A 14567-nucleotide genomic window follows, 5' to 3' on the forward strand; every position below is an offset into this window, starting at 1 on the left:
GCAAAGCTCAAAATGAAGAGAAAGAATTCCTAACTGAGTAGCCCTGGCTGCACAAACAAAAAATGTCATTTGATAACACATGTGACCCCAAGTGGCAGTTTCGTTTCAACAGATGGAGTTTAATCTTTGAGCAGCAGGTGCAAAAGTTATCTCGAGGCAGAAGCTACAAACAGAGCAATTTTACAGGAGACATTTTACTTGGTGGGAAATGTAGGAGTAATTGTGACATGCGGCTCTTTTTCCTTCTGTCTTCCAGCAGCAGATCATACATGACCCAATGCTTTATCTTGGAATATATATCTATATCTATATCTATATTCCCCTTGCCCAGCTAGAACATGGTTCAGCATAATATTTCCTCCTTTGGTCAGTGTTTAGCAATTGATGTGAAAATGGATTTTCATTCCGTTCAGTTTCTAATCACTCAAAGGAACACATTTGTTCTGTATTACCTATTTGGACATCCAGGTGGTTGCTAATAAAAGAGAATCAAATGGATTTAATGCTGCATTCGAACAGTTCCCACAGTTCTGGAACTGTATTCACCATGCCAGGCTTTGTTTGGTTTTGCAAATATATGTCAGAGTTTTATCCTGCTGGATGCTGAAAATGGCATTTAAGTCCTACAGTGCTAGCTTGAGGTAGGAACTTTGATGAACTGGGCCCTCATTAAGGAAACTGAAAAATGATGCTTTTTCTCTGACCTCTGAAGCATGTAAGATAAACACACTAATTAAGGAAAGATCTGAGCCTCAGACCTTATGTAGAGAACAATGCCACAGGTTTTCTTCTTGCTAGATACACCTGCAATACACAATAACATTTTTCTCCAGAAAAGTGTGTAAGCATACGTTTAACGTGAAGCCATAAGAACACTCCGACTGGTTTAAAATTAAGCAATGTGCTCAAGTGCTTTGTTGTACTTAAGCCAGACCTGAATCAACCAAGATGGCTCATACAACCCAACCATGTTCCCCAATTCACCATTCTCCCAGAAGTCTGAAATACCATGGACCACTGCCAAGTTCCTTTGCCTGCCCTGCAGGTACTGCACTACTGCACTACAGCATGAGTCACCTGAAGGAAATGTAATTTTGGAGTTAGCTTATTGAAACAAAAACTCTTCGCATCAGTTTGAGGACAAATACTTCTGAACAGAAAAAATTACTCCCATAGGTATTCCTGCTCTTCTAGCAATGTCTTAGTCCTGAACGTTGACTAAAATTGGATATTTCCATTGCAATAAAATAGCTATATTTACAAAATGACCTTGAAGCATGTACAAGCTACTCCTCCATGATGGTATCACAGCATCTCAGCTAGATGCCTCAGATGATACACTGCTAAGGGATAACGAAAATTCTCTTTCAGCCTCAGCTGCCGATGCTGCGTAAATTTAACATAATACAAACCTCACACTGTTCTTGGCCTTTGCTGGGTTCATAGAATCACCTTGTTAACACCACATAGAAAAACAGAGCAGACGAGAGAGCAAAGAACAGCAGCAACGCAAGAAAAGGACCTGAGAGCAATGAGCCTCTGTGGCTTATTCACAAAGGCAAATGTGGAAAGGAAAACATCCTGTATCTTGAAAGGACAACAAATTTAGCCGTGCACACGGTTGGCAGGTTACAGTAGGTGCTTCTCCATCTGTTCTTCTGCTCCTTGGCAGCACAGGTTTTGAGGGAGAGTGGATGGACACCAGTTCCTGCTCTCACAGAGGTTCTGTTTGGGCAGCACACTTCGATGACCTCCCAATGGAGGATAAGGCTGCGGAACTGCATCTTCCTTCTGCCTGTGCCCATTGCAGTTGCAGACAGAGCCACTATTTCCAAAGTGACTGAAAAATGTCATCAGATCAGCTTTTACACACTGAGTATGCACTGGCATAAATGACAGCATCAGGTACAAGAAAACGAAGAAATGAGCTTATTTCTTTCTGTTGCTAGAGAAAGCAGTGCCTCCAGAAACACTGTAAGAATGGACTTTGAGGATATTCTTACCAATCACCGAGAGACAAAATCATCTTTACCTTGTGATATGTGAGCAGACAATTGTCTCTCTGTATCTCATCCTTCCAAATGACATTGCTTCTACAATGTATTTGTTCCAGGCTCTCTGACACATGGGCTAGTAACGCAGAAATCTTACAAAAATGACTAATTTTGGCCTCTACAAGATGATAACAGAACAAAGCCCTGATCTGGTGCCGTTATAGCTGAATACAGAGATAAAATTATACCCTTAAACTGGCAGTATCACAAAAGTGGTAAAAAAATTAAAAATCATATAGGTCACCTTGACTGTGACAGGCAGGAGATGTTGTTTCTAATGTAAGTAATAGGACTCAACATTTCAATGCATGAAAAGACTAAGAAGTTTTGGAGAACTATTTTTGTTTTGGAAATGGCATTCCTCTGTATCAGACTGTAGCAGCGTGGGTTGATTTTTGTGATAGAAGTTATTAAAAAATGTGAAGACTCTCAGTAAGAGCTACTGGCATCATTAACCCTCCAAGAAATAATGAAACAACAGGAGGCATTTCTTACGATTGTTCTGAAATTTAAACATTCTTTTTGATGCATGTTTTTCTTACTGGCATGTAATGAATTCAAAAGCATTATAACTAATTGCAGATGTTTTCTTTTAAGAGCCTTTTCCTGCTTGAATAATGCATATGAGATATATGAGATTCCTGGCCAGCATTCCTGCTTCTTTTGATACTTTGTTTTGTATTTGCCATTCATATACATAAATTCACAAATGAGCCACCAATACTTGGCAGTCTTACTCAATTTTATACATATTCATCATGAAAAGAACAGACATTGGACATACCCGGAGGGTTTAAAAATTCTAATGGTGGCTCTGACTTGTTCAAACATACACTGTCTGTGTATCTCCTCAACTTAGACTATACCCTGCTATTATGATACATGCATACTACTCCTAGAATGATATGAATAGCCTAATAATATGTATTTAAACAACTTGCACACCTATGACTCTGTGTTAACTAATTTTAGCGCAAAAACATGTAGTTAATGAATTACATCAAAAAGCAAAATCACGTTGAAAGACACTAGGCCCCAAGGTTCAATAAGTTACGGGCAGAGCATTTGCAATTAAAATAAATTCTTGTTTCTGTTGAAGTGGTTGTTGGCACCCACAAAGCCCTTCAGTGTGGAGCTGAAGAGTATCAGTCAGTGTCTCTTCTTTGGTACCACCACCTGTGTGCAGGACAGCCAGAAAACAGCAGGACCCTGGAGACCCCAGTCCCTTCAGCAGCCCTGTCTCAAGGGGAAAGTGGAAATGATCACGATGCAAATGAGCTTGGCTGAGTTAACAAAGTTTGGGCAATACTCTAATGAGGATGAGGAGGTATGTAGTTTTCTCACACGTTAGCAGATTCATATGTTCTGGGGGTTGGACCTTGACTTCTGTCCTTTTAAAAGATTCAATTCCAAGCACTTCAAAAGATTTTGAAGGGAGAAGCGGCAGTTCTGTGGGTGCAAACAGCAACAGCAACCTTGCAGCAGTTCTCCAGTCTGTTACCATGCTACGCCTTGTCCTTTTTGCAGAAATAAGTAACAAGAGGAAACTACGCAAACAGGCTCTAATCAGAACTTGAACTTAGAACTCCTCTGACAAGATTTTGTGGATAATAACCACTTGCTATGTGTTAAATATACTTCAGTTCACTAAAAATATCAAAGAACTTTTGAGCTGTTCAAATATAAGGCTTCTCAGTCTCAGAAGAGCCTCCAACAAAGACCAGCAAGTGTCTGTTTCCTGCTCAGGAGGATCTGAACAGTACAGGTATTACATGCCAGGTCTACAAACTGCAGTCAACTATGTAAAGATGCCAAGAGAAGCCTCACCTGTAGAGTGCATATGGCTGTCAGGGGACGTTTTTAGATTCTTTTGCTGTAAAACTGTGGATGACAGTATGGAATGAGTCATTACTATTATTTCTCAAGTAGAAAAATGTAAAAGAAAATAATACATCACATATTAAGAACCCATGAAGCTCCAGCAAGTTAAAGACTAATTCAGCCCTTCAGTGAAATGCCCACAGAGCATGAGAAAGTCCAAAACAGGAGTCAGTTTGTAGCAGTCAAGAGAGTCACATCTTGACAGGCAATGGACCATGTTTGTTGCTCAAGTGATGTAGGCTGGCAATGGGCATCATCTGCTCCAAAAGGAGAGTCACTGAGTCACTTCACCTTGGACGATCCTATGGATGAGTCAGTTTTGCTCCAAGAAATGAGACTCTGCAACGTTATACTCTATTCCATAGATTCATTCATTCCAATTCACTTCTAGCCCTCTCGGTTCGCCTTGATTCATGGAAGAATAATTACATTTGTATTTTTTCATCTTTGCTGTTATTGACAATATCATAAATGAAGGAGACAGCACATTCTATTGGGTTGAAATGAAGCACGCTTAAGCAAGAATCAACAAAACAACAGCAGTGCTTTAAAATGCTAAGAAATGAAACAGATATGCCCTTATGCCTGCTTTGACAAACATTGACTCACATTGTAATTAGCCAATGTACTAGCATTGAAATTTTTAAATTATCAGTATGGTCAAGGCTTTTGTGAAATGTGTGATCTGGAATAAAGAAAATCCATAGCACAGATACCTTTGGTTCTAATGAGACTAAATAGTCCTACCACATCGAATAATTTGTAATTTTAGGACTTCTAAATGAGAAACAGTATAGCTCAATATAAGAAGTTCCAATTAAACAATTGCTTGCAAGTTTACTGGAGACAAGTGTGTCTAGTACAAGCATTGCTGAGATCATTATATGAAGAAAGCTGGGTGTGCTGACATAAAGAGAAACATAATTGGCTCTGAAGGAATTACAAATTTAGAGTTGTAGTAAGGAATGGAAATGCAAACGGACAAGCAAAAATAAAAACAACCAGGACTGATTTTCAGAAGAAGTAGTAAGGAAGAAATAAATCTCTCGTCCTGTATACTGGGTTCATTTGGCATGAGAATAATACAATGATAAAAATCTTTGAAACTAAATTTCTGGCTCATATTTCAAATCAGATTTTATTTGAAATACTCTTTTTTTTTTTTTTTTTTTAATTTTTGGGTGGTTGTAGCATGTATTTGAAAAGTTTTGACCACAGACACTGCAACAAGCTGTACAGTGTTTTGCAACCAGAAGGGAGATTTCTCTTAGCGCTTTTCTTCTTTTAATCAAAAGATTGTTATATTTTTTTCTTCGAGATGTTGTGTTTTGTGAAACTTAATCTTCGATGAGGGTGCTGTTTGAGCTATGTTCTTTTAGAGAGGCAATTTCAGCCCATTTGACAGTTGCTTCAGTCCATTACTTAATCAGATGTATATATTATTTTCAGCACTGTTTTCTTGATCTTTCTCTTTTTCAAGGTAATGGAATCAGACACCCAAAGAGTTTGCTTCACTTTACTTTGCTTTACAGAAGCAGATAATCTTGGTTAGGAAGGAAAGGCCTGACAGTTCACAGCTGTAGATATTATTTCTTCTTCTTGGTAAGTGTATAGAAGTCTCCCCTAAAAGAGACCAACAGTATCTCCTATTGTCCAGAAATGAAACAATCTTAAGTGAGAATCAGCCCAGCAGCACTGACTGCTTTTGGAAAGATGGTTTGGGATTCTAACTTGACTTGCATGTGAAATTTTTTTCAGCTTTAGAAAGAAAAACTTAACTAAAACTCTGGCTTATGAGGTGAAAGGCAGCTGATGATTTTTTTAGCTCCAAACGTGCCCTACTTTGGAAATTGCTATCATTTACTATGAAATGTCATCTAACTTTTAAAATAAGGAAAACAGAAAATAAGGGAAAAATCCCCCACTCTTAAGAGCATTGCTATGATTAAGATGCCAAAGTCAAGTTTTCAGTTCTACAGCTAACTCACCTTTATCTCTTGGAACATAATATTTTATACAATGCAATACAGTGATAACCTTAATGCCTTGAAAGACACTTTTACGTGTATGACTGGTCTAGTCTAGATTTATGTTGATTTTTCAATTTGTTTGCTTTAAGACAGCCATACCATTCCTTTCTGTTTCATTCATATTTAAAGCTAGATCAGTTTTTTAACACCATCTGTTGTTTGTTAATATAATATAATCAGCCAATAAATTTGTAAATACTTCCTTTCAAGGCGTCTTTTTAAAAATTAAAACTTCAGATGTACAAAGTCAGTCATGTATCAAAGTGATAAACCATGACTGTAAGGTTCAAATATCTGCTTGCAGCAGTGAGCAGCTTTTGACTTAGAACAGCAATTTTCCTTTTATTTCCCCAAAACCAGCTGTAAAATATGATAAACTTGTCATCCTAAAGGATTCCCCCTAAGCTGAGTAAAGCTGTGTGGTATAACTCTTTCCACGCTGGTAGATGAAGATGCAGCACATTCCCCATGTCCTCTGTTGATCAGTGGGCTCACAGCTCCTGTGAAAGGGCAAACTGGTGCGGGTTCAAGTTCTAGCACTGCGAACGCATCTCTAAATGAACTCAGCTCTTCTTTCATCTTCAGCATTTGGGAAACACATTGGCAAGTGTGAAGCAAGATAAATCCTTTCAGGTTCCAGTATTTAATTAAACTTTCAGCTACCTTTGTGAATGAACCCGAGAGCATCTAATATGCGTGTCTACAGGGAACAGATGAGGAGTACCACTCCATCTGTGAAGTTCTTTGCTATCAGCTGGAAAAAATCTCATCTCAATTAGCTTCTCTCTGTGTCTAACTTCCTCTGGAACGCTGCATCTACTAGAGCTGAATCCCCATTGTAATAAATGTACTTGAACAAAAAATCTTTGACTTCCTCCGTGATGGCTGGTGTTTCTGGTAGCAAAAGGAAACCAGGTTTAACAGTGGCAGGGTAAGCTTGCTGAGGTACAGAACCAGCATGGGAAGGATGATGGTAAATTATTTTAAAATGATTCTTGAAGTGTTCAAGGTTGTATAGCAGACCAGGACAGAACTGTTCTGTATAAGTGACTTTTTTTTTTTCTCTCACACACGCTCTTACGATAAGTGAATGTATGTAGGATTCTCAAAGTGAGAAATAGCTTGGTTTAGTGCCTAACTGGAAACATAAGGATTTAAAAAATTAAATCCCAGCTTGAGTGGATCTGCTTACAGGGACCACTGGCAACGATTTCCTCCACAACAGCAATCAACATAAAGACCTGAGCTACCATACAGAATTTTCTATCATCTGGTTGGTCTAACATGCTTATCCAATAAAATGCATCATGGTAACCACCTGGGCAGAGTATTTTTGGAACGGGTGATTTTTTACTGCCCCATAACCACCCGATCCCCATTTAGTACCAAAATAATTAATGTAAATAACGACAAGGTTTCCCCATAGTATGCGATAACTGATAATGTGACACTGACATTTCAGAAGCAAATTGTTCCTGGGAACTGTAAGATGCTCAAAAGTCACGGTCACCAAAATAATTTAGAATAGTGCTAAAGTTCACATGGCAAAATATGAATCAATGTGCCCAATGTCAGACATTGATACTTCAACTTTTTATGTCTCAGTACTTCAAAGGGGAGCTAAACAATTTTTCTGTGTGTGGTATACAATTCAGATGTCATAAACCATTTTCAGCTATCACAACCAAGTCAAGGCTGAGTCTGCCTTCACCTGTATTGTGCCAGCTGGCTTCCATGAATATCCAACACAAGCATTCACACAAAATGGAGGAAGGAATTTCCCTCTAAAGGTAACCTCTAAATTAAGTATTCCCAAATCAAAGGAGTGAATGGCCTACTTGAAAATCAGGCAGCAATGGGCCAGCTCTCCTCTGAGTGTTTCCTCTCACAGCATTTTCTCCACCCATACTGATGTTCCCTCATTTCTCCTTGGGACACCCAGCCCCCTTCTCCTGACTACTCCCATCTTCCTTATTCCATCCCTACATCAGGCCTCACCAATCCAACACCACATTGCATCCATCATTTTGCTGCACCACCAAACCGCTCTAGGGAGTGAGATCAGTACATATTAAGCTCTTTCCAACACAGCAGCCAGAGAATTAACAGCAGGGGTATCTTCCAAAACAGTTGTTTGTACACTGTGGCTGGGTGACAGGCCACAGCAGCGAGATACAATTTCTCTCTACCAACTGAGTTAAGTGCACATGCTTTCCGTCAGCTGCTGTGCAAGGCTGCCTGCAAGCTGCATCTAATAAATGATGAAAGTTTATTTTTAGTTCACATTTTTTTAAGACATACATAAACGGATGAAAAAGCATTTCTTTAGGAGTTTTGCTGTACACACATGTAACTGAGAAGGATTAAGGCTACTTAACGTTCTCGTGTTTTAATATGAATCTTAAGGAGATTATAACATCTGGAAGTATTTTTTCAGTTCACCTACCACTTCATACCATCTGCCTATGCATCTACAGATCATGGGTTGAGCTCAGAAATCTAATGACATTAACAGTCATGAAGTTAGCAAAAAAAAAAAAAAAAAATAAAAAAAAAATAAATAAAAAAAAAATTCTCTAAAATGTGCTCTTTGGCTTCCAAGACCTCTGAAAACACACCACATTTTCAAGCTCCTTTATGCAACCATGAGCCATAGAAACATGCCTTTACCTACCAAGAAAGTTAACTTCCACATCACCACTTTTAGCTTCCGTCAGACATTTTCAGAGCACGCTCAGCCACGATGGGATCCACTGCACACACATGACAGAGCCTGGAACAGAAGCTGCAGCCCATGCAACACCAAGGTAGGTCATAGGTTTGTAATAGCCATGGTGCAAATAAAAAAGCACCATATTCCCTGCCCCACACAGGGAACGGACAGACACTCAGAGCATTGTTGAAGGCTTAGGTCTCTTTAGCTTGGAGGAGACTGAGAGGTGACCTCATAAATGTTTATAATGTGAGTGTCACAGGGATGGAGCCAGGCTCTTCTCAGTGACAACCAATGATAGAACAAGGGGCAATGAGTACGAACTGGAACACAGGAGGTTCCACTTAAATGTGAGAAGAAACTTCTTCTCAGTGAGGGTGACAGACACAGGAACAGGCTGCTCAGGGAGGTTGTGGAGTCTCCTTCTCTGGAGACATTCAAAACCCACCTGGACACATTCCTGTGTAACCTCACCTAGGTGTTCCTGCTCCGGCAGGGGGATTGGACTAAATGATCTTTCGAGGTCTCTTCCAATCCCAAACGTTCTGTGATTATGTGACTCCCTTTCAGCTGTCTGTCCCTCAAGATGAGCCGAACGCAGTCGCGTCCCAGCCTCGCGGACGCCAACAGTCACCACGTCCCACTCATTGGCGCCTGGCACCAAAACGAGGCTCCACAACCCAGCGGGCACCGCGCCACGGAGGCCCCGCCGTCCGCCTAAACTACACGCCCCGGCGTGCACCGCCAATAGCGGCGGGCGCGACGCGGGCGCGATGCACGCTGGGAATCGTAGTCCTCATCAAGCTCCCCGCCGCCTCCCCCTTCCTCCCGCCACTCTCCAACGGCGGCCTAAACTTCCCGCGCACGCTCTGCGCCACGTACGCTCTGGCGTCACAGGCCCGCGGGTACCTCTCGCCCGCTCGCAGAGCCAATCAGGAGCGCCGGCAGCGAGAGGGGGCCCCTCCTGACCTTTGACCCGGCGCCGAGCGCGAGCGGCTGCCCGCCCGCCTCCCCGCCCCTCCCGCCGTGTCAGCCGCAGGAGGCGGCGGAGCGACCGCCCGCCTTCCCCGCCGCCCTCGGCCCCGGCTCGCCTCGCCGAGCGCCGTCCCCAGCAGCGGGCGAAGTGGAGCCGGCGAGGCCGGGAAGACGCCGCCTCCTCCTTCACTCCTCCTCTCCCTCCCCTCCCCCGGCCGGGTCCGTCAACATGGCGAGCGCCTCGTACCACATCTCCAACCTTCTGGAGAAGATGACATCCAGCGACAAGGACTTCAGGTGGGAGCCGCGGCCGCTCCCCCCGCGCCCTCCGCCGCCCCGCCACCCCCTCCCCCCCGCCGCTCTCGCCGGCCCCGGGCCCCGCGCCGCCCTGCCCCCCACGGCCGCCTCCGCGCCGGCTCCGGGCCTGGCGCCGCGGCTGACAGGGCGGCCGCAGGTGCTTGGCGGCGGGGAGGCCTGCGGCGCCCAGCAGGGCCCGGGCTGTGCCCGCCGCGGTGCCTCTCGCGGTGGGAGAGGCCGCCCCTGCGGGGCTGGGCGCCAATCTGCTGCTCCCCGGGGCAGAAAGTTCCCGGGAGGGGAGCGGCGCTTCTCGCCGCTTGGGAAGGACGGGACACGGCAGTGCCCGAAAAGCCGCGGCCTCCACGCGTCGTTGGGCAGAGATCGCAGGCAAGCGGGAGGAGCCGAGCGGCCGTCAGGTTGCTGGACCGCGTGGGGTTAGGCCGGGCAGGAGGTTAAGGGTTCAATTTCCATCCTCGCCAGATGCTCGGAAGCCGAATGGATGGAGCCCTGAGCAAGCTGCGGTAGCTGACTCTGCTTCGAGCAGGGCATGAATAACCCTCCTTGGGTTCCTGCCTAACCTTAAAAAAATAGGGATCCTGTGATTTTGCGAATGGGCGCAGGGAGGACCACCCAGCACAGCGGGCTTGGGCGTACTAAATGCACATGCTTCATGGATGCATCTCGTAGACTCTGGTAGACTTGTTCTCCTCGCACAATTTGGTACTGCCTCTAAACGTCTGCGCATCCAGAGAGAAGTGCAGTTAAGTCTTACAGGGACAGGTATAAGTAATTTTGAGCTTAGGATCTCTCACAGGAACACTACTTTTTATTGGAATATTTGCTTGCTTTGTAATAAATTAATAGGAGATAAATTGCAAACATTTGGATGTCAGAAAATGAAATGGTACAAGTAAGTGAGTAAAAACCAGTGAGGTTATACACTTACACAGTAGTTCTAGCGAAGTGTTATGTTAAAAATTACATTTCTTTGTATTGTGTCCCACCAGAAATTCATCTTTGAAGCCTTTATTTGTCATAGAGGGTACATTAATACAGACAGGGAAAAGGCATAAAATACCCTTAGGTTTTGATGCTTTGCCGCAGCATTACAGTGCTTAGTTTATAGTTAAAGAACACATTGATATCCAAACAGGTGTTTTGTTAATATATAAAAATCTGAAGGAAAATAGAGGTGATGATTAAGTAACTAATAGAGTTGGATTTTGAATAATCTTGTTTGCTTTTGACAAACAGTTGTAGCACTGGACACAGACATGATAAATTTATGGGGGTTTTTTATATTGATTTCTTTTAGATTTTGGTAGCATGATATTACCTTGAGAATTTAGGCTAGAAATTTTGGCGTAGAAAAAAATATTGATTAGTCTAAAAAGAGACAGTCCAGAATTGCCATATTTATTTAGACTGTACTAAAAATCAGTTCAAACATTTTTCCTCTAAATGTTATGGAAGATTTTTAATTTTTTATTATGCTAATTTGTTTATGTGATTAAGGGAGCTTTGCATTTTACGCTTATGGGGAGGATGGCTTACAAAAAATTCTCATGAATTTGAGACTAAATATCAATTTTGATGAGTTTAAAGCTTTCTGCCCAAAAAGGAAAGGTCACATCTGTCAGATGTAGTTGTAGCAAACACTTTTTTCCCCAGCTACATGTAGTTAAAACTTTTTTTTGTAGTTGCTTTAGGAGAGCACACTTTAGAATTTACGTGTTCTGGGAGTTTTGAACAACTTCGGAGTTCTCAGCTATTTAAAAAAATCTTTGGGTAAATATCTGACATTACAAACCATAAAAATGATTGATGATACACCTTTACAAACTGCCTGTTATGCAATAACACATTTTACGGAACTTTACGTGTATCATGTATTTGCATAATAGGTAAAATTGTATTTAGTGCTAGTAATTGTAAGTGCATTTATTCTTAGATCATTTATATTTGAAGAGGTACAGTGTAGATGATTTGTTGATATCAGGGAGCTGAGTATAAACCACAGTTCAAGGACGCATTTTACTGTAAAATTTAATCCTCCTTTTTAGGGATAAACTGACTTGTCTGATGCAAATGTTTGTAGCGTTTATCGTCTGAAAATTCAGACTTAAATTCTGAAGTGGGCAGTAATATAAGGTGGCAGTTTACTATATGGCTGTGGGAGAAGTAGTGTTCTCACTGGCGGAGGAGAATGACTACTCTGAGTGTAAGATATGAGGAGCTGCTGACATGCTGCTGCTTTGCACCAGGTAACCTTTGATGTGCCTTAGGAGGAAGCAGTTGTGACTAAAGGCCACATCTAAACTACTCGAACCAATGTTTCTAAATACCAGCTACTTGAAACTGAAGTTGGGAGGCCACTCTATGTGATAATGGGGTTTGGGTTGGTTTTTTTTTTAATGGTGGAGTCTGTGAGGAGGACTCCTCAGTTGGAGTTGAGTGCAGAAGCTGCTGATGCACTGAGGATGCATAAGCTCTGCTTAGTTTAGGAGCTTGTCACAAGTAGGTGATGAGTGCATGTGAATTGGTAAGGCTAGGAAGTGGGAGCTATTGACCTAAGAAGTGAAGGGAGGTTATTAAGAAGGTTTAAGAATAGGAGGTAAATATAGCAGTAACACGGAGACAGTTTTAAATGTTCTGGTACTGTGTGGCTTTGTATATATCCTTATTCCCATCCTATCTGTCCATTACCTTACTTAAAGTAGCTTTTTTCCTTGCTCTACTTAAAAGCTGATGGTCTTTTCATTCATCATCTGTTTATATGCCCTTCTGGTTTCTGTCAGATTACAGACTTGTTTGAGTGGGACTGTTGGAGTGAATGAAAAATGAGTGAGGTCCTATTTTAGAAACACCTTGAGACTATTAGAGTGGAATTAGAAGACAGGACAAGTTGAGGTCCATTATATGAGGGCAGGCATCTGGTGTTTGTGATGCATATTAAGATTATGCAGGGTCTTGGCTTTCATTTGCAATAAAAAAAGTATCTAGCATGTCAGGCTGTAGAGAAAACCTTCCAAGTATGACCTGAGCTTAAGTGATGTCTGCTTAATGCTGATGTGCCTGAAATCCTAATGTCAACCTTAACTGTTTAATTACAAACCATTTTTGTCTGGAACTTTGAAGGAGGGTTGGCACTGGGACTGAAGCCCATGGGATTTGTAATTGAGTAATACATCTGTGTTACTTCTGAGAAGAGAGGACTGTTACAAAAGAAGAACAGATTGGAAAACAGACTTCAGAAGGAAAAGAAACAAAAGGCATAAAAGCAATATTTTTTGAAAGTAATTTCTCAGTGTGTTCTTGTATTGGTGGATACGACTGTTATTGAACAATAAATTAATTGACATGAAAGATGATTTTATTTGCTTGATCTCTCAATAATTAATCTTGGTCTTTAATGTGGCATGCCAGATTAAGGGCTAGATAAATTTGTTGGCCATTGTCTGGACTACAAAGAAAGTAGTCTGTACAGGGGAAGTAAATGAAAACAACATAAAATGTATCTTCACTTATGTTTCTCCATTAATGATTAGCTTTTGTTAATTTTGTGGGAAAATGTTTGAGAAACTCTACATCCTTATTCTTGTTTAAAAGTTGTTTTAAAATAAACTCGGAGCAGAGATTACTTTTTGAAAAAAAAATCTTGTTTTTTTACAACATCAGCATAGCTGATGAAAGGACTACTTAAATCCATGTAAGTGTCAGTTTTACTTTGTAAAGATCATTTGGAATAGAATGTAAACTATGGAAGTCGAGTGTGTAGCTGTCTTCATGAGGGAAGGATGATGACCTAACTAACAGTTATTATTTTTAAATACAGATGGTCTCTTTTTTATTCAAGAACTAAAATAAATGCTACTTGCATCACAAAACGGGTAACGGTAATCCAAAGGTAAATATGATTCATTTGATAACAAATGGTGAAAACTGAGGATCTTGAATCTTGAGCACTGTGAATAACCTGTATCCTTTTAGAAATAATTATGTTATTATCTTTTGTCAGGTTTATGGCTACTAATGACTTGATGACAGAACTACAGAAAGATTCAATCAAACTGGATGATGACAGTGAAAGAAAGGTGGTGAAGATGATTTTGAAATTACTGGAAGATAAAAATGGTGAAGTGCAAAACTTAGCTGTCAAATGGTAGGTATACTTTTCCTATGGTGTAAAGAATTGCTTAATGGCTTAACATAAAGCAGTGTTGAAAAACTTAAAGGACCCCTGTTACACAAAATAATTGTGCAATTTATGTCCACAAAGGAACCGTTGTACTTGTAGGTTACCTGCCTTGATTGTGGTTTCTTACAGAACTATCTTCTGTTGACATTGTGGATTAACATTTGGGGTTTCACGTGACAAACAGTGCGTCCAGTCCTTGCTTAAAATATATGAATGACATGGTTGTTCTTTGGTGGTAATTCTTGAATGCTAAATAGATTTTAAAAGATTATAATTCATTGGTAGTTGCCTCATTCATATGTGACTGTGAGAAGGTAGATGATGTGCAGGGGAAGAATTGTAATATTGTAGTAGTTTTCAAGCAGAAATAAAAACATGAAATGGTAAATATATGTTCTTAGTTATCAAATATGTAACTT

General features: G+C 41.1%; 1 protein-coding gene across 1 annotated transcript in view; it reads left to right on the plus strand.

The window, feature by feature from the left end:
* The first annotated feature begins 9716 nt into the window (after positions 1-9716).
* Positions 9717-14567, plus strand: part of CAND1 (cullin associated and neddylation dissociated 1) — a 28216-nt gene continuing 23365 nt past the window's right edge. The window contains exons 1-2 of the mRNA XM_080352521.1: positions 9717-9950; positions 13969-14112. Of these exons, the coding sequence (XP_080208647.1) occupies positions 9883-9950; positions 13969-14112 (212 nt within the window). The 5' untranslated portion in view covers positions 9717-9882. The remainder of the gene's footprint in view (positions 9951-13968; positions 14113-14567) is intronic.

Source organism: Nesoenas mayeri, assembly GCF_963082525.1.
Source record: "Nesoenas mayeri genome assembly, chromosome: 1".
NCBI lineage: Eukaryota > Metazoa > Chordata > Aves > Columbiformes > Columbidae > Nesoenas > Nesoenas mayeri.